Source organism: Stegostoma tigrinum, chromosome 12 (assembly GCF_030684315.1).
Source record: "Stegostoma tigrinum isolate sSteTig4 chromosome 12, sSteTig4.hap1, whole genome shotgun sequence".
NCBI lineage: Eukaryota > Metazoa > Chordata > Chondrichthyes > Orectolobiformes > Stegostomatidae > Stegostoma > Stegostoma tigrinum.
This window is the reverse complement of record NC_081365.1, coordinates 9,989,633-10,010,886: the sequence shown is the minus strand read 5'-3', so window position 1 is coordinate 10,010,886 and position 21,254 is coordinate 9,989,633. Positions and strand designations below refer to the sequence as shown.

General features: G+C 43.4%; 1 protein-coding gene across 3 annotated transcripts in view; it reads left to right on the top strand.

Annotated features, from left to right (window-relative positions):
- The window catches only part of LOC125457009 (neural cell adhesion molecule 2-like), a 1,449,549-nt gene that overhangs the window by 1,006,892 nt on the left and 421,403 nt on the right, over nt 1–21,254 (top strand). For all 3 annotated transcript variants that reach the window (XM_048540683.2, XM_059650141.1, XM_048540684.2), the window contains 2 exons: nt 4,829–5,035; nt 11,193–11,336. In XM_048540683.2, coding sequence (XP_048396640.2) covers nt 4,829–5,035; nt 11,193–11,336 — 351 coding nt within the window. The remainder of the gene's footprint in view (nt 1–4,828; nt 5,036–11,192; nt 11,337–21,254) is intronic.

Genomic DNA, 21,254 nt, shown 5'->3' with positions numbered 1-21,254 from the left:
CCAGAGGGCAACTAAGAGTGAACCACAATGATCTCACATCTGAAGTCACAAATCAGCCTAGACCAGATAAGGATGATAGATTTCCTTTCTTGAAGGACATTAGTGAAAGTGATGGGTTTTCACTACAATCAACAAAGATTACATCAACCTAGCTTTCTTCCAGATTTAAAGAAAAAAAAAATTCAAAGATGGGAAGCTAGGCAAAATTGCATTGGAATAATTGAGTCTGAAGTTAACAAAGGCATAAATGAGGATTACAACGCCAGACAGGCAGAGGCAAAGTGAGGTTGAGCAGTGTTACAGAAATGGAAGTAGACAGTTTTGATGATGAAGAGAATATAAGGTTAGAAGCTCAGTTCAAGGTCAAATAAAATTGACATGACAGTTTTGACAAATTATTCTTCAAAATAGGTATGGACAGAAGTGAACAAATTAGGAACTTACATGGTAAAAGGCAAGTTATGATTTAATCCTGCAAAGGATAACAGAGCTTTGCATAGGTCTAATTGTTAAATTACAGAAGTGCGTATAAACAGAGTCTTCATATGTTATTTGAGATAGAGAAACAAACAAAGATAGAGAGAAAGTCAGTTGGTGAGAGAATCCCTACAGTGTGGGGGCAGTGTGTGTGGCTATTTGGCCAATTGAGACCACACCAACCCTCTGAACAGTGTCCCATGCTATCCCTGTAACCCTGCATTTTCCATGGTAATCCACCTAGCCTGTGCATCCCTTGACACAATAGGGAAATTTATTACGGCCAATCCATCTAACCAGCACATCTTTGGACTGTATGATGAACGCAGAGCACCTGGAGAAAACCTGCACAGATATGGGGAGAATGTGCAAATTCCACACAGGCAGTTACACAGAGGCTGGAATTGAACCCAGGGCTCTGCTGCTCTGAGGCAGCAGTGCTAACCATTGAGCCACCATGTCACCCCCTTTCTTAGTATTTCAATAGCCCCTGTGCATAGGGTTTGCTGAAATTATCCTTTTAGCTTGTCAGGACTCACTGTTCCTTGACCTTTTTTTTGCAGAAACTTTCACTTGTTTGTAGGAGGCACAGAGTGACTGGTTCATATTCATAAAGCCTCTGATTTATTGATTAAGAACCACAACTTACAACAAGTTCTGGGGATGGATATATATATAAACTGATTTTCTTCAGGCTTAAGGAGTTTTTTGCACTGCCGAGTGAAGGTCAGCTCCTTCCTTTTCAGTGGTCTAATGGCTTTTCACAAAATATCCCATCCACAAATTATTCATCTGCCTGGGAGCCAATCATAAAGAATGCCTTTGAGTTGTTGACAATAGATCATTATTTCTCAGAACAATCAGCCATTTGTTGCCAGCCAAATCTGTTCACATCCCACCCTAGCACCAGCTTATCTGTAGAAATCTGCCCCACTGCTTTAACAAGCAGCGGTGTAAACAACATTTACACTGAGTGTCAGAACCTGCCTTTGAAATGTACAGTTATCCATGCCACAACCCTTGTACTTATATCTGTCACCTTCCCATTTCAACCCAAATAAAACATACAGAGAACTAGAAAAATAGGCTATTTACACTTTAAAAGTTATCCAAATTCCAACAATGAAGAGAGATAGAAACCCAAAATCGTTATCCATTGTTTGCGCCAATCACATGATTTTATTAGCTCATGTAATCAACATTGACCAGTCAGAATCCTAAAATCAACATCTCACCAGAGGAGCTGATGGCCTAGTGGTATTGTTGTTTGACAGTTAATCTACAGACCAAGGTAATGTTCTGGGGACTTGGGTTTGATTCCCCTCATAGACGATGGTGGAATGTAAATCCAGTAAAAATAATCTGGTATTAAGAGTCTAATGATGACCATATATCAATTGTCAGGAAAAACCCATTTAGTTCAAAATGCCTTTTAGGGAAAGAAACTGCCACCCTTACATGGTTTGGCCTATATGTGACCCCAGACCCACAGCAGTGTGGTTGACTCTTAATTGCCCTCTGGGTAATAAGGGATGGGCAATAAATGCTGGCCTAGCCACTGAAGCTCTCACCCCATGAGTGAATTTCAAAAAAAAACAAAGATGATGTGAGATGGCCAGTTCTGGCATTTTGTATTAATTCTGCATTTTTACAATGATATCATACCTGAGTGTATGCCATTAGACAAGTGGACAAGCTGGCATTTATCCATGGAAACCTGGAGATGTGACAAACGCAGGATAATTGATAAAAATGGAGCAAAACCTTTGGGAATCTCTGTTGCTTGACAATACCCACACTTGTGCTGTTGATCAATGGGAACTCCAATCATTTGCTTGAAATATAGACGTGCATCTTGGGGGATGGGGAGTACACACTATCTGCACAAGATGTGTTCCTGAGTTTGAACATAGCACCCACAAGTTTGATGACAGACTTTCAAACAAACATTGATCCATTAAAAAAAAATCCAAATCTGTTTGGAAGGGTACTAATGAGAAAATTGTTTGGCATATGACACTTTTTTGAGCTCAGTTGGAGTCTGGTGCACACTCGCCGCATTATAAAAAAGATGAGAACGCATTGGAGCGACTGAAAAAGTGATTTGCATAAAAGGTTTGCAGAATGAGAAACTTCAGTGATGAGGATAGACTGAAGATGTTGGGATTATTCTCCTCAGAGAGAAAAAGGCTGAGACCATATTTAATAGTGGTTTCCAAAGTCGTGATCAGGCTGGACTGAAAAGGTCGGGAGAAGTTGTACCCGCTTGGAGAAAGAACAAGCATAAAGAGGCAGATTTAAAATGATGTGCAAATGAAGCAAGGGTGATGTGTAAAAAGAACAATTATCACACAGAGATAGTAGGAACTGCAGATGCTGGAGAATTATCACACAGAGGTTTAGTTAGGATCTGGGATGCAGTGCTGGCAATGCGGAAATAGGTTTAATCCAGTCACTCAAATATGTTTGATTATTTTGCAAAAAATATTATGCAAGAGTGTGTGAAAAGGGCAGGAAATTGGCACTGGGTGGTGATGCTCATTTGAAGAGCAGGTGCAGCCACTCTGGGCCAAATAGTCAGCTTCTACGCAGCAACAGTTCCGGTGTTAGCTTGACCTTTGATTTTTGATTGTGTAAGGTGAGCTGAATATGTCTGGTTGCCATATGGACTGCCACAATACATACATCAACAATCTTCAAAATTTTTTTCAATATCTCTAATCAATGTATAGGGGATTTTCACAAATATATAGTGGCCAGACAATTCTTTATCCCAGCATCTTTCTACATATCACGTTATGACCATCACATCACAAATATTTTCTTAACATTTAAACAATACCTTTAGTGTCATGTGCCAATAATATCAAACCAGGTATAGTAAAAATGTGGAGTGGAGCATTCTTACCTTATCACTTCTGAGAACTTTGTTGACAATCTTCGAAGAGAATGGAAAGAGAGAGCAAGCAGAGAGTCATAACATCATTAAGACACAGAAAGATGAGATTCAGTCCTTGAGATCATGCCTGCTTTTTGTACAGCAATGTATCAATTTCATTTTTCCTCTCTATCCCAAAAATTTTTTTTCAATCAGGTTCCCAATGTCCTTTTGAAATCATTCAGTGTTTCTCTATAGACATCCCACAGAGTTAACAAAGTCCAGGTTATTGCCACTTGCCTAAAAAGTTATTTTCCTCACATTCATCTGCATCTCTTGCCTATAAAAACATCAGTTTGTGTTCCCATGCCTTGTGCCATTGGCTAATCCTTTGTGTGCTGCATCTAAACCTGTTGTAATTGTGTCCAACAGTATCAAATCTCCTCTTCAAGGACAACAAATCCAGTTTCTCTGACCTAACCTCAAAACTAAAATCCCTCCATAACACTTCATATATGAGGCCTGTTTTGTTCCAAAGATTCCTTTGTACTGGGGCTGTGGACAACATTGGCAATGTTTACAGTCTAACTTTCATTGCCCTAAGTATGGTAAGAATCAGTTGTGTATTTTGGGACTAGAGGCAACACATGTCAATTAAGAAAAATCACCATTGTTTCAGCGGGCTGCTTCGTGTCAGAGACTGAAGGTGCTGGTTTAACCTGAGGGTCACCTCACCTCAGGCAAGGAGAAAGGTTAAGAAGGTGGTACCCCAGCTGGTGGAGGAGTTAAACCCTGTGCTGCTGGCATCATTTTGCAGCACAAATCAGACAACTGGGGGAGTTGATGGCTGAGTGGTATTATCGCTGGACTATTAATCCAGAAACCCAGATAACATACTGGGGATAATGAAATGTGAGGCTGGATGAACACAGCAGGCCGAGCAGCATCTCAGGAGCACAAAAGCTGACGTTTTGGGCCTAGACCCTTGGGGACCCAGGTTTGAATCCTGCCATGGCAGATGGTGGAATTTGAGTTCAATAAATATCTGGAATTAAGAATCAAATGATGACCGTGAAGCCATTGTTGATTGTTGGGAAAAACCCATCTGGTTCACTAATATCCTCCAGGGAATGAAGCTGCCATCCTTACCTGGCCTGGCCTACATGTGACTCCAGACCCACAGCTTTCCTGCCTCTCTGATGCTGCTTGGCCTGCTGTGTTCATCCAGCTCTCCACCCCATTATCCACAGCAATGTGGTTGACTCTTAACTGCCCTCTGGGTAATTAAGGATGGGCAGTAAATGCTGCCTGGCCAGCAACACCCTCATCCCATGAATGATTAAAAAAACCAAGCTGACTAACATGGATGTAATGGGATAATGGCATTTTTATGTACAGTAAATGAAAACAGCATTAATTTACTAGACTTCTCAATGTACAATCCATTTATTAATCTCTTATTTTCTCCTCTAGTAATTGGGGACCCTGTCAGTATAGAATGGTACAGGCCCGATGGACAAAAAGTCATCTCCAGTGAAAGGGTTGTCATGCAGACAGAGGAAATACGATCAAGGCTCACTATCTACAATGCCAACGAGGAGGATGCTGGGATCTACCAGTGTCAGGTGACAGATGTCAATGGAAAGTCTCAGGAAGCGACAATCCTTGTGGAAATTTACAGTAAGTAAACCCAGAAGCTGTAAAATATAATTGCATCATTAATCACATGCTGTCTTGTGCTTGTTCCAGCAGTTCATAGCGACAAAGGAAGCAATGTACATACAATGATTGCCAGCGAGACATTGATAATGTAAATGCAGGCAGGCTTGTTCTTGATATGATACTGCAACAAATCAGCCTAGTTTTGCAAATGAGTCTGGTAACTCTCAGCACCTAATATTCCAAGAGACATTTTGACTCCAACTAGGAGTCATACCCAAAACCTGAACCTAAGAACCATTTATCCCAATTGCAACATGAAATGGATTATTTTGATGATGGTATGGCAATTATATTTCTGATGGAATTGATATAGAAGAAGGCAGCTCAAGTGTTATTTGCCCCAAGCTATCACCGTAGTTATGTGTCAAGGCCTAACACAGCAAAGTATCCCATTCAGTGCTTACACAAATGCAGCTTCACCAAAAACACTTTTATATCACCTGCACAGTGAAAAATGGCTTCAGTCTGCATCAGCCCTGAAATTAGCTTCAAATTGCTTGCCGGTTTCTGTACAGGTTTTTCAGGTATCAAGTTAAAATTGAGTTCCATTGTTCTGAGCTTTTCGAGAAAATTTGGTCACCTGTCCTGGATGTCAGGGACCTTAAGGAGATGACAAGCAAAAAACTGTAAAAAATAAATAGATAGAGTGATAAACAGAGATACACAGAGATGATATAGATAGACAGGCCAATAAACACATAGATTTCTTTATATTTATCTAGCTATCGATCTAACAAAGGGGATAGGGGCTGGATTTTATTTTTAATAGTGAATTGAGGGAAGCACAACACAAACTGAGGGGCCTGCTGTCCTGCTCTCAGATATCTAAGCACATACATTACCTATTCGATGCCCAATTACTGACTGTTCAATGGGAACAAGGTAATTACTGGTGCAAAATGGGGAGTGGTGAGCATCTGGTCTTCATTTCCAATCAAGACTGTTAACCAAGACATTTAAGTTGTTGGGGGAAGTGGGAAAGGGTGTGGTGAGGCAGGGTTTAGAGGGGATTAGGCAGTGATACAACAAACAGTAAGTCAGTCTCTGGTACAAGTTTAAAGGCTAAAAAAATTAGACTAAAAACCAACATACGGAGGCTTCGAACCTCCTCAGCAGGTTTGGCTATTACGTGTAGCAGTGGTCACAGTGGTGTTGATTTTCTACCCATGACTGAGCTGCATTGTCATAGCAACCTTCACAAACTTCCTCACATCTGACACCTGAAAAGTGCAGTGGGCAGTGAGGACAATGGAAAACAATTGGGCTGTTATGGACTCACCCACCTTCCACAATCTCGCAGACCAACGTGCCCAATGTTGTGTGGCCAACCCTTTCCCATTATCCAGTAGTGTATGTGGAAGAGTGGCCCAGCTGATTTGTAGGAGTGAATATCTGGTCCCACAGTGTTGGATTGATAGGCTGGTGGTTAGATAGACAATGGCTATGTGAAAGTTGAAATGCACAATAGCTCAGATCCTTTTAAGCTGACATTTTACTTCATATTAAAGCTGAGAGGTATATAGAAGAGGAGTGGGACCAGCCTATCACATTTCACCCTGGTGAGTCATAACCGCAGCAGAAGATGATGACAGCCAGGAATTCACAAGGAAGGGTTAAAGTGGCTTTATTTCGTGTTGCATTGGCTCTGTGAACAGGAGGATTGTTTATGTGAAATAATCACTTTATATTGTCTGACTTATAATGGGAGACCCAGAAATAACCACGCTTCCATGATTTCAAAGATAATTTGCGAACTATATGAGGCTTTTCATCATTCTAATCACTTTAATCTGCTACTACAAGCTAACATTTGTTGCAGTTTCTATGGACTGACAAATCAGCCCCTCGTAAGGGTACAGACTGGCATTCTATTACAGAATTAAAAGGGAGTGATATGGATTTGGTGAAAGTTCATCACCGAAAAGTATATGACATGAAAGGTAGCTTTGTGGTAAGTAGTAGCAATGGAGAGACAAGGATAGAGAAGTCAATGCTGAAGGAGCTGCTACTAGTGAGTGAAAGGTTAAGTGGAAAGGGGACTATATAGCTAGGGATTCATGGAATTATAAGATGATGGATCAATTAATGTGACCATTCAGTCTGTTGTGTCTACACTTGCTCTTAGGCAGGGCTACCCAATCGATTCTCGTCATTTGCTTTTTTCCTCATGTTCTTTCTCCTCATTTAAGCGTTGGCCCAATTTTCCCTTTGAATGTTCATATTGGCTGAAATGTCCAGTCACTAATAATCATTGAAATGCAGTGAAAGTGAACGGATAGGGCATAGTACTCTGAAGCAGTAAATAAGTCCAATTCCAGAGAAGAGTGTCAGGCCTGAGTTCCACATTCTTTGGATGGTAAAGTTGTCGCCCCAATGCAGAATTGTTTACCCAGCTGACCTTATTTGGTAAAGCATATGGGGTGTCTCAGTGAGCCTGAGCACCCTTCCCACTCCTGGTCAGCAGATCTCTAAAGATATCAGGTCAGGTAGATACAATGGTCAAGAAAGCGTATGGGACAAAGCTGTGTTTGTTAGCCTAAGCATAGAATTTAAAAGCAGGGAGTTGATGCTGGAATTGTATAAAACGTTAGTTAGGTCATAGCTAGTGTATTGTGTGATGGTCTGGAATCCACATGACAGGAGAGATGGTGATAGCATTGGAGAGGGTGTGGAGGAGATTCACCAGGATGTTGCCTGGGCTGGAGAGTTTTAATAAAGAAGAGGAATTAGTTAGGCTAGGGTTGTTTACATCAGAGCAAAGAATACTGAAGGAGGACATGATTGAGATGCATCAAAAAATGCAAGCATAGACAAGGGGGACAGGAAGAAACATTTCCCCTTAGTTGTGAGATTTAAGGTAACGGGCATGACATTTGGAGAAGATGTGAGGAATTTTGTTTTTCACCACGATGGTTATGGGAATCTGCAACTTACTACCTGTAAGGGTGGTAAAGGTAGAAACCTTCCTAACATTTAAAAAGATATTTGGATGTATATTTGACATGGCAAGGTATAAAGGCTATGGGCCTAGTGCTAGAAAATGGTATTAGACTGGTTAGGTGTTTTATTTTAACTAGCTGAGGCTCAATGAGTCAAATGGCCTTTTTCTCTGTGCTGTAGACTGTTTAATTCTATTCACTGACCCTGCTGGAAGCCTTTATGTTTAGTATGGACACAAAACCATATAAGGCATGAGTTGGACCGCAGCTGAAATAGTGTTAACAGTTCCCAGCCCTTATCTAAGGAGAAAGTTCACTCGGCTGACACCAGATATGGTGGGGCTGTCTTATGAGGAAAGATTGAATAGATTGGCTCGATACTCAGTAGAATTTAGAATTGAGAGGTGACCTCATTAAAACCTAGAAGATTTTTAGGGACTTGACAGGGTAGATGTGGAGAGGTTGCTTCTCCTTGTGGGAGAGCATAGGACCAGAGGTCATCATCTCAGAATAAGAGGTCCATCATTAAAAGAGAGATGAAGAAGAATTTTTTCTCTGAGGGTGGCGAATCCATGGAATTCTTGACCACAGAAGACTGTTGAGGCTGGGTCATTGAATATATTCAAGGCTGAGATGGGCAGATTTTTAATCAATAAAGGAATCAAGGGTTACAGGGAAAGGGTAGGAAAGTGGAGCTGAGGGGTATCTGATCAGCCATAATCTCATTGAATGGTGGAGCAAACCTGATGAGCTGAATGGTCAACTTTTGCTCTTACTACTTATGGTCTTATTTCTGTGCCTGATCATAGTTATAATGTTTTGTGTATGAGGAAATATTGGGCCATTGTCTACCTGTGGTTTAATGCATTCTGAGAGAGTAATGTATAAGTGAGACTAACTCTGAGAGTTAAATATTCCATAGATATGGTGGGGTTAGAGTTTCAACTATGACTGCACCTCACAATCTTGGCAAATTTCATCCCAAATTTCCATTTGGTTTAATAATGTCTTTAACATATCATTGCATTGCAACATTTGCTATGTACCAGCTTTAAAATATGACTAATTTTCACGAAAAAGTAGTTTTAAATTATTTTCTTCATGTGGTAGCATGGGACAGATATGATTAGTACAATCAAGTACTAATTGGGTTAGTAAATTTGCATTCGACTAAGGTCGGTGGAGTTGTGGATAGTGAAGAAGGATGCTGTAGGTTGCAGAGAGACATAGATAAGCTGCAGAGGTGGCAAATGGAGTTTAATGCAGACAAGTGTGAGGTGATGCACTTTGGTAGGAGTAACCGGAAGGCAAAGTACAGGGCTAATGGTAAGATTCTCAGTAGCGTAGATGAGCTGAGAGATCTCGGTGTCCTTGTACACAGATCCTTGAAAGTTGCCACCCAGGTTGACAGGGCTGTTAAGAAGGCATACAGTGTTTTAGCTTTTATTAATAGAGGGATCGAGTTCTGGAACCAAGAGGTTATGCTGAAGCTGTACAAAACTCTGGTGCGGCCGCACTTGGAGTATTGTGTACATTTCTGGTCATCGCATTATAAGAAGGATGTGGAAGCTTTGGAAAGGGTGCAGAGGAGATTTACTAGCATGTTGCCTGGTCTAGAGGGAAGGTCTTACGAGGAAAGTTTGAGGGACTTGAGGCTGTTTTCATTAGAGAGAAGAAGGTTGAGAGACGACTTAATTGAAACATATAAAATAATCAGAGGGTTAGATAGGGTGGATAGGGAGAGCCTTTTTCCTATGATGGTGACGGCGAACACGAGGGGGCATAGCTTTAAATTGAGGGGTGAAAGATATAGGACAAATGCCAGAGATAGTTTCTTTACTCAGAGAGTAGTAAGGGAATGGAACGCTTTGCCTGCAATGGTAGTAGATTCGCCAACTTTAGGTACATTAAAGTCGTCATTGGATAAGCATATGGACGTACATGGAATAGTGTAGGTTAGATGGGCTTCAGATTGGTATGACAGGTCGGCACAACATCGAGGGCCGAAGGGCCTGTACTATGCTATAATGTTCTATGTTCTATGTCTAATCAACAACATAAATTCAGTACTAAAAGGCGTGCAGTTTTAATCTGAGTACCAACTGACCACTTGTGAGTTACCCAGATTAAAATGCCAGAAAATGATTTCTAAGAAGTATACACAACCGTTTTGCCAGTTATATTAGGCTAGACTATCCATCTTCTCACTCACTTGAAAAAGAGTTTTAAACCTGGTTTTAAAACAGGTTTTAAAACCTGTTTCGTGCTTGTGTGCATGAGATCTAGTTTAATTCATTAGCGCCTACTCACAAGCCCGAAACATTGGCTGAACATTTTCATGGTGTTTGATTCATCCAAGGTACATGCGCAAATTTCCAGGAAGAACTGGTTCCTGGTGCAATAATTTTTAAACCAAATAAGAAATTAGATTAGTTTAGAACACAATTTATGTTTAAAATTCCACTACCTTGTGCATTGTTTTCAGACAATTTGTGGTAATAAAGGCAGTGTGCTTTGTTACATAAAGGTGATGTAGAAACAAGTGTTGTTGCTATTGTTGCTAATATGATATTGCAACTTGAAAGCTTAAGTTTGCTTTTCAAAGTGTTCTGATTTCATTGCACATTGATCAACATGAGTCTTATATTTCTCCCTCTCATTACAAGGATGCTGCTGGGGCTGGAGAGTTTGAGCTATAGAGAGAGGCTGAATAGGCTGGGGTTATTTTCTCTGGACCGTCAGAGGCTGAGGGGTGACCTTATAGAGGTTTATAAAATCATGAGGGGCATGGATAGGGTAAATAGACAAGGTTTTTCCCCGGGGTGGGGCAGTCCAGGGGAAAGATTTAAAAGGGGCCTGAAGGGTAACAAGCCGAGAAAAAGCTGTCAGAAGAAATGGTGGGCGCAGGTACAGTTCCAATATCTAAAAAGCAACTGGATGGGTATTTGAATGGGAAGGGTTGAGAGGGATATGGGCCAAATGGAGGTAAATGGGACTAGCTCAATTCGCAAAATCTGTTTGGCATGGACAATTTAGACAGAACGGTCTGTTTCTGTGTTGTATAACTCTATGCTATTGCAAACAGATGCAAGATGTAGGCATTTTCAGGCAAACGGGTGATTTTAGAATATCAGTGTGATTCTTTTTGCTTTCTTCCTGCTACACTCTGTCCACAGAAAAGCTGACCTTTCATGAAATCAAGTCTCCCCAGGAGTTCAGAGAAGGAGAGGATGCTGTGGTGATATGTGAAGTCAACAGTTCTCCTGCACCCATAGTAACCTGGCTGTACAATAATAGAGATATCAGCACTGAGCCAAGTGGTGAGTACCCAGCTGTCGAACCCTCTAATTGCCAATTTGTTTTTGAACCTTCAAACTCTTGATGTAGTAGATGGCACGAAAAGAAACATTGCCCCCTCCCCATGCCAGCTCAATGCCAATGCAAGACCTTCCACCTCTCTACCATAGCCCTCCATCCCAAACCCTGTTACTCAAAACTCATGACCTCTCTCAGCCAATCCCATACCAACTCAGACCCCTCCCAACTACTTGCTCATGTCCGCATGTATCTATGTTACTTATTGAGCCATTCATCCAGTATCCCTCATGGACAGATCACAGGAGCCATGTGGAGATTTTTTTAAAATGAAAACAATTGAATACAACCTCCACTCTGACACACTTGATAGTGAAAAAAAATCACACTGTTGTTAAATGTTTCCTAAAGGCTCATTTCTTATGAAAGCAAACACATGTCTACTCAGATCAAAAGCCAATGAAAGCTAATCCTTCAAGAAAATCTTGAGACAACCAATCAACTGTAAACTGAGATCATCTTATTCAGTTAATTGTAGCATTTGAAACTCAGCCAAACATTGACAATGGTACAATGGCAACTCTCAGCAAACTGCCCAAAACAAGTCTCCTTGGAAATTGTACAACCACATTTCTGTCAACCCAAAGCAGGCCACAAGAGGGTTTCTTTTTAACTCTCACTGACAATGACACACTTTTAGTTTTATGCCTAACGAGCAGCGGATTTTAAGAAAAACTGTAAATCATTGCATTTGTGCAGGCCTTATTCACTCTGCAAGCTTGTTCACATCAACTCAATCAATTTGTGAGTATATGTTTGGGATTAAGGCTCTCATGAAGGTTAAACTGGGGTCTGTTGAAATTAAACACTGGATTCAATTCAGCCTGCAGAGTTCAGGCTTTCTGCCCATTTGTCTCATGCCCGTGTCCCCATTAAAGAAAATTTGACCTGTTGAAAATGAGAGTGGAACCTCTGCCTCCCGATTCCACCCACTATTTTTAATGGACCGAAAATCTGGTCCTAGGCCTGTATTTAAAAAGCCCTGCATTTTTTAATGCTCAATTCAGCACAAAATTTAAACCACCTGATTGGTTTACCTCTAGCGTTCATTTACCTCTGGCCACTAAAAGTGGAGGAATCTCCAGACCTGGAATGCCTTGCTATATATTTCCTTCCTGCCACATTCATCAGACTCTTAAGTCCTGCAGTTACAATCACGTCATCATTGCTTCCCCACTTACCACTACATTTTGAAGAGCTCCTTTCGGCTAATGTGACATTCTTGGTCTGCCTTTCATTTTGATCTCTAAATTGTTAAAAACGGGATCATGCCATTGTGTAGACGCTCTATGGCACTGTGTTGAAAACATTTTCAATAATGTATATAATCAGCTTTGTGTTAGCAGTTTTCATGACATCAAGTTAAATGAGGCAATTTGAATCAAACTGATAGGTGTGTATGAAATAATATGACAGTGCCAGTCATGCAACATCATGACAGTAGCTGCTTTAAATTAAACCTGATATGATCAGCATTGTCACTAAAATTATTCAGCAGACTGTTGTTGCATTGCAATGATAATACTTGGACATAAACGTAGCTATCAACATCACAAGAGGGAGAGCATCACTGTCATTATTATTACATATTACCCTTCAGATGTCACATTTTGTTTCATGTACAAACCAACCCTAAATGCTGCTGACTAAGGTGCTGAAATCGATAGGTAATGTTCAAATCAACAGCAACTTTTATAGTATCAGAGATAATGGGAACTGCAGATGCTGGAGATTCCAAGATAATAAAATGTGAGGCTGGATGAACACAGCAGGCCAAGCAGCATCTCAGGAGCGAACAAGGGAGTCACGGAGAGAGTGGTCTCTCCGGAAAGCAGACGGGGGAGGGGATGGAAAAATGTCTTGGGTGGTGGGGTCGGATTGTAAATGGCGGAAGTGTCGGAGGATAATGCGTTGTATCCGGAGGTTGGTAGGGTGGTGTGTGAGAACGAGGGGGATCCTCTTGGGGCGGTTGTGGCGGGGGCGGGGTGTGAGGGATGTGTCGCGGGAAATGCGGGAGACACGGTCAAGGGCGTTCTCGATCACCGTGGGGGGAAAGTTGCGGTCCTTAAAGAACTTGGACATCTGGGATGTGCGGGAGTGGAATGTCTTATCATCCGCCTAGCTGAACTCGTCCTCACACTCAACAACTTCTCTTTTGACTCCTCCCACTTCCTACAGACTAAGGGGGTGGCCATGGGCACCCGCATGGGCCCCAGCTATGCCTGCCTCTTTGTAGGTTACGTGGAACAGTCCCTCTTCCGCACCTACACAGGCCCCAAACCCCACCTCTTCCTCCGGTACATTGATGACTGTATCGGCGCCGCCTCTTGCTCCCCAGAGGAGCTCGAACAGTTCATCCACTTCACCAACACCTTCCACCCCAACCTTCAGTTCACCTGGGCCATCTCCAGTACATCCCTCACCTTCCTGGACCTCTCAGTCTCCATCTCAGGCAACCAGCTTGTAACTGATGTCCATTTCAAGCCCACCGACTCCCACAGCTACCTAGAATACACCTCCTCCCACCCACCCTCCTGCAAAAATTCCATCCCCTATTCCCAATTCCTCCGCCTCCGCCGCATCTGCTCCCACGATAAGACATTCCACTCCCGCACATCCCAGATGTCCAAGTTCTTTAAGGACCGCAACTTTCCCCCCACGGTGATCGAGAACGCCCTTGACCGCGTCTCCCGCATTTCCCGCGACACATCCCTCACACCCCGCCCCCGCCACAACCTCCCCAAGAGGATCCCCCTCGTTCTCACACACCACCCTACCAACCTCCGGATACAACGCATTATCCTCCGACACTTCCGCCATTTACAATCCGACCCCACCACCCAAGACATTTTTCCATCCCCTCCCCTGTCTGCTTTCCGGAGAGACCACTCTCTCCGTGACTCCCTTGTTCGCTCCACACTGCCCTCCAACCCCACCACACCTGGCACCTTCCCCTGCAACTGCAGGAAATGCTACACTTGTCCCCACACCTCCTCCCTCACCCCCATCCCAGGCCCCAAGATGACATTCCACATTAAGCAGAGGTTCACCTGCACATCTGCCAATGTGGTATACTGCATCCACTGTACCCGGTGCGGCTTCCTCTACATTGGGGAAACCAAGCGGAGGCTTGCGGACCGCTTTGCAGAACACCTCCGCTCAGTTCGCAACAAACAACCTCACCTCCCAGTCGCAAACCATTTCCACTCCCCCTCCCATTCTCTTGATGACATGTCCATCATGGGCCTCCTGCACTGCCACAATGATGCCACCCGAAGGTTGCAGGAACAGCAACTCATATTCCGCCTGGGAACCCTGCAGCCATATGGTATCAATGTGGACTTCACCAGTTTCAAAATCTCCCCTTCCCCTACTGCATCCCTAAACCAGCCTAGTTCATCCCCTCCCCCCACTGCACCACACAACCAGCCCAGCTCTTCCCCCCCCACCCACTGCATCCCAAAACCAGTCCAACCTGTCTCTGCCTCCCTAACCGGTTCTTCCTCTCACCCATCCCTTCTTCCCACCCCAAGCCGCACCCCCAGCTACCTACTAACCTCATCCCACCTCCTTGACCTGTCCGTCTTCCCTGGACTGACCTATCCCCTCCCTACCTCCCCACCTACACTCTCTCCACCTATCTTCTTTACTCTCTATCTTCGGTCCGCCTCCCCCTCTCTCCCTATTTATTCCAGTTCCCTCCCCCCATCCCCCTCTCTGATGAAGGGTCTAGGCCCGAAACGTCAGCTTTTGTGCTCCTGAGATGCTGCTTTGCCTGCTGTGTTCATCCAGCCTCACATTTTATTATCTAGCAACTTTTATATGCTGCCATTAACTCGATAAATCAACCTGAGGCACATCAGAGGGAGCCAAATATGTTTGACATGGAGCTGCACGAGGAGATATTAATGCAAGTGACAAAAAGCTTGCTCAAAAATGTTTCAAAGATTATCTTAAATGTGTGATCAAGGGTTGGTGCAGTATAGGGACGGAATTCCAGAGTTTTAGGATCAGGAAGCTGAAGCCAATCAGTTTGATCACTTAGCATGGAATGGTGTCAAACCTCCCCATCATTTAGGGCCGGGATGTGAGAAACAGCACGAGGGGTTGTGAATTTTTGGAATTTGTGGGTGCTGGACTGTTGAACTTCTTTAAGGTTGGAATGGGTAGATTTTGCATTTTCCAAGAAGTCAAAGTTAGTGGGGAGTGGGCAAGAAAATCAGGATGCTCAAAATTAGCCTGGGTTATATTGAATAATTTGAGTTGGCTCAATGGGCCGAATGGTCAACTTCCACTCTAATTCGTTATGTTCAAACAAGTTTTTGAATCATCCAGGCAAGTGGACTGTACTCCATCAGATCCAGACTTGTCCTTTGTAGATATTGGACAGGTTCTGGTGATGGAGGAGCTGAGTTACTCGCTGTGGCATTCAAAGCTTCTGACCTGCTCTTGTGGCCACAGTATTTATATGGCTGGCCCAGTTTAATTTCTGGGCAATGGTTTGTGTTGGCATTCAGGAAGTTTGCGATGGCCTCTGACAAGAAACATAGAACATTAACTCAGAGGTACAACAACTAATTAGGAAGGCACATGATATGTTCACCTTCATTGCAAGGGTATTGGAGTTAAAGAGGAAAGAGATCTTGTTGCAATCCATTTAGATTAAAAAAACTACCTGAAATAACAACGATATATAATTTCAGACTCTGCACTTTAGGAAGTTGCCTCAGTGAAGGATGATGAAGTTTAACTAAATTGACCCTGGAGCTGAGGTGTTGCTATGAAAATGACGTTAGGCCTGATTTTCCAAGGAATGGTAATCTCAGGGTAATTGTCTCTCCATCACTTGGGGTTTTTGCACAAGGAGGAAGTTCTGCATTTCTGATTCTGACCAAGGCTCCTTCAGAATTGCGGAGAAATAATTCCATTCTGTCAGTTTTATTGTGGGGCAGAGCTGTTGGGAGAAGGCAAACCATGCCCCTTTCTCATGGGAGGCAGCTGCCGTATGCACAGTGAAAGAAAAAGGTCCAAAATCACATGATGTGGAGGTGCCAGTGTTGCTAATTGGGTGGACAAGGTCAGAAATCAAGGAATAAGCTCCCAGAAGCTTGTGTTTTCAAATAAACTTATCGTGAGATTTCTGACCTTGTCGCGGATCCCAAGCATGCAACTTAAAAAAGCTGCTGTCGAACTGCAAATACATCAGCTGAGTGTGAAATTAGGTTGCCAGGCAATGGGATGCAAATGGATAGAGCACCAAGTGAATAAGGGAAACGTGTCAGGTGGCTAGGGTGCCAAGAGACAGAGTGCCAGGTAACAGTGCTCAGCTAGTGAGTTGAATGCCAGCTGGGGAGCATGCAGGATTGGCAACAATGCCAAATAAATAAGTGTGTCAGTTGGTCAGGGTGGGTGGGATATATCAGGTCCAATGGGGGACTGTGAAGGATGCATGCTTATCTTCCTGGATGTGGAGGGTCTGGAGTGCGGTGAGAGGCTGTCTGGTCTGAGGGATGAAGGGGGAAATGGATCTGAAGCATGGGAACTGGGTGTGCAACAGGTCCAGAGTTGGGGTAAGTGGATCAGGTCCCTCAAAATGATGCAAGGCATTTCACACCATAAGTGGGTGAAGGTTAGGGTAAGTTTTAAGGTGGAAGCAGATCCAATCTAGAGCCAAGGAGGCTGATGCTGGCTTCCGACTAGCATTTCGGTAGGGGGATAGCAGAAGAATCAGATGGTGTCTGGAATGGGAGAGAGAGGAATGGTCTTCCATAAAAGGCCAGCAGGTTGGGTCAGGGATGATAGAAAAGACGCAGCTGTGGTGGGGATGGGACTAATAGAGGGAGATATGAGTGAGTCCGATGTGTGGGTCGGGGAAAGTGGAGCCGTAGCAGGGGAAGGCTATGATCAAGTCTGGTGTGGGTTGGGGCTATTTGGTCTAGGGGATATATCAGATCAGGATCTGGGATCTATAACAGATCTGAGAGACTTGTAATTAGTTATGTATGAGATGAGTGTGGAATTGGTTAAATAGTGACACAGGAATTAGACAATGTTTTTAATCGTGTAACTTTTCCTGAGGAATTATTTATTTAACTTTATTAGGTCCCTCTGCATTCTCTGATTTAAATGGTTTTGGATTGGATTTTAGCAGCAAATCATAGAACAAAGAACAGTACAGCACAGTACAGACCCTTTGGTCCATGATGTTGTTCCAACCTATTATCCTACTAAGATCAATCTACCCTGCATACCCTACATTATACTATCCTCCATGTGCCTATCCAAGAGTCACTTAAATGTCTCTAATGTATCTAACTCCACTACCACTGCCGGCAGCGCATTCCACATGTTCACCACTCATTCTGTCAATAACCAACCCCTGATATCTCCCCTATACCTCTCTCCAATCACTTTAAAATTATGCCCCCACACGATAGTCATTTCCACCCACGGAAAAGGTCTCTGACTGTCCACTTTATCTATGCCTTTCATCATCTTATACACCTCTGTCAAGTCACCTCTCATCCCTCTTCTCTCCAAAGAGAAAAGCCCAAGTTCCTTCAACCTTTCCTCATAAGACCTGCCCTCCAGTCCAGGCAGCATCCTGGTAAATCTCCTCTATACCCTCTCTAAAGCTTCCACATCTTTCCTACAATGGGATGGCCAGAACTGAACATAATATTCCAAGTGTGGTTTAACCAGAGTTTTACTGAGCTGGAGTATAACCATGCGACTCTTAAACTCAATTTCCCTGCCAATGAAAGCCAGCACACTATACAGTTTCTCGACAACCCTATCAACTAGGGGGCAACTTTGAGGGATCTGTGAACGTGGACCCCAAGATCCCTCCGTTCCTCCATATTGCCAAGAATCCTGCCATTAACCTAGTATTCTGCATTCAGATTCGACCTTCCAAAATGAATCACTTCATACTTTTCTGGGTTGAATTCCATCTGCCACTTCTTTGCCCAACTCTGTATCCAGTCAATATCCCATTGCAAACTACAACAGCTCTCTACACTATCCACAGCTCCACCAACCTTCGTGTCATCCGCAAATTTACGAACACATCCTTCCACTTCTTCATCCAAGTCATTTATAAAATTCCTCACGGAATCTACAATTCCTTTGGAGTAAGCTGTGATGAGGATTCTGCAGGATCCCTATGCACAACTTCCATCTGCACTGGAATAATGACTCTCTGGTCATTTGGAAAATCCAGGATTAGGAGTAGAATGGACCCATAGTTTCTTGCAGAATAGAACATGCCAAGGGGATTTACATAGAAACATAAAAAATAAATACATGAGTAGGCCAACTCACTCTTACAGCCTACACCACCATTCATTATGGTCATGGCTGATCATGCAATTTCAGTATCCGACACCCACTTTTGGTCCATATCCCTTGATCCCTTTAGCTGCAAGGGCCATGTCTAGCTGCCTCTTGAAAATATCTAACAAACTGACCCCAACAGTTTTCTGTGCTTGAGAACTAAACAGGTTCACAACTCTCTGTGTGAAGAAATTCTTCTTCATCTCAGTTTTGAATGGCTTATCCCTTATTTCTGGACTTCCCTAATATTGGGAACATTCTGCCTACTTCTAGCCTGTCCAGTCCCATCAAAATTTTGCATGTTTGACAGTATATGTGCTGATAAGTTTGTTATTCTTGGGGAGAAACAGATAACCGCAGTTCCAAAATAAAGATAAGGGAACTGTCATTTCAGACTGAGGTGAATAGAAATTCACCCTTCACTCAGAGCAATATTAAACTCAGAGGTCAGTGGATGCTCAGGCTTTGAGTGTGTTCCAAGCTGAGATCAATAGATTTTTCAACTTTTAAGGGATTTAAAGGATGGCTCATCAAGCAGGAAGGTAACTTTGATGTGAAAGATTAGGCAGAGTATGAAATAGTCAAATAGTTTTATTAGAACATAAAAGCAACTTACAGCCATTTGGTCGACCAAGCCTGCCCTACAATTCAATAAAGTCATATCTGATCTGGTTGTGGACTCATTTACTTTTCTGTCTGCTCCCCATAGCTCCTATCAGCCTTTTAGATCAATAGATCTTTCTGTAGTGAATAAATTCAATGATCCAGGTTCCACAATTGACCCCAAGGCCTCCTAACCTCCCACGACCTATTCATCTCCAACTGACATCGAGACATCAATCACCTTAATCTCTCCACCCCCTCACCCACTCCAACCTCTCTCCCACAGAGTGTGCAGCCCTCCGCTCCCTCCACTCCAACCCCAACCTCACCATAAAACCCACGGACAAGGGAGGTGCAGTTGTAGTATGGCGCACTGATCTTTAGATGGCTGAGGCTAAACGCCAACTCTCCAACATGCCCTCCTACCGTCCCTGGATCATGACCCACCCCCGAGCATGAAACCATCATCTCCCAAACCATCCACAACCTCATCATCACAAGTGACCTCCCACCCACAGCCTCCAACCTCATTGTTCCCAATCCTGCATCGCCCGCTTCTATCTCCTTTGCAAAATCCATAAACCTGACTGTCCTGGTTGACCCATTGTTTCCACTTGCTCCTACCCCACTGATCTTATTTACACCTATCTCAACTCCACCTTCTTCCCCATGGTCCAGGAATTTCCCACCTGCGTTCACGCTCTCCACTTTCTCCAAAACTTCCAATTCCCTGGTCCCTAGCACCTCATACTAACCATGGATGTCCAGTCCCTATACATCTGCATTCCCCATGCAGATGGCCTAAAGGCTCTCTGCTTCTTCCTGTCCCGCAGGCCCGACCAGTCACACTCCACTGAAACCCTCATCTGCTCAGCTGAACTTGCCCTCATCCTTAACAACTTCTTTTTCAATTCCTCCCACTTCCGACAGACAAAGGGGGTGACCATGGGTACCCACATGGGCCCAAGCTATGCCTGCCTCTTTGTAGGTTACGTGGAACAACCCCACTTCCGCACCTACACTGGCCCTAAGCCCCACCTCTTCCTCCATTACATTGATAACTGTATCGGCGCCACCTTGTGCTCCCACAAGAAGCTCAAACAGTTAATCCACTTCACCAACAACCTCCACCCGAACCTTAATTTCACCTGGACCATCTCTGATACCTCTCTCTCCTTCCTGGACCTCTCTGTTTCCATCTCTGGCAACCACCTAGAAACCTATATCTATTTCAAGCCCACCAACTCCTACAACTACCTAGAACACACTTCCTCCCACCCAACTTCCTGCAAAAATTCCATCCCCTAATCACAATTCCGTCTCCTCTGCCACATCTGCCCCCAGGATGAGGCATTCCACTCCCGAAAATCTCAAATCTCCCAGTCTCAGAAAATCACGAGAGCCTTCTCTGATAACAAAGTGTGGAGCTGGATGAACACAAAGGCTGAAACATCAGCTTTTGTACTGCTAAGATGCTGCTTGGCCTGCTGTGTTCATCCAGCTCCACACTTTGTTATCTCGGATTCTCTAGCATCTGCAGTTCCCATTATCTCTGAGCCTTCTCTGGGCTGCTTTTAACATAATTCGATATTTCTTTAAATTAGAAGAGTAAAACTGAATACAGTACTCCAGATGTCATCTCATCAAGGCCTGTACAGATAGAATAAAATAGCCCTAGTCTTATAGATCATTCCTCTTGTAACAGTCACCAATATTTCATTGCTTTCCTCATCACTATCTTTCCTATGTTCTGGACTTCTAGTGATTCACATATCAGGCCTCCTGGATCCTTCAGTACCACTGAGTTCTGTAGTCTCTCTCCAGTAAGACGGTGCAGCAACTCTCCACCATTAAACAACTTTATTTTGTTATCTATCGTGCTAACAGCTAGAGCTGCCAAATATTTAGTGTCTTCAACCATGTCT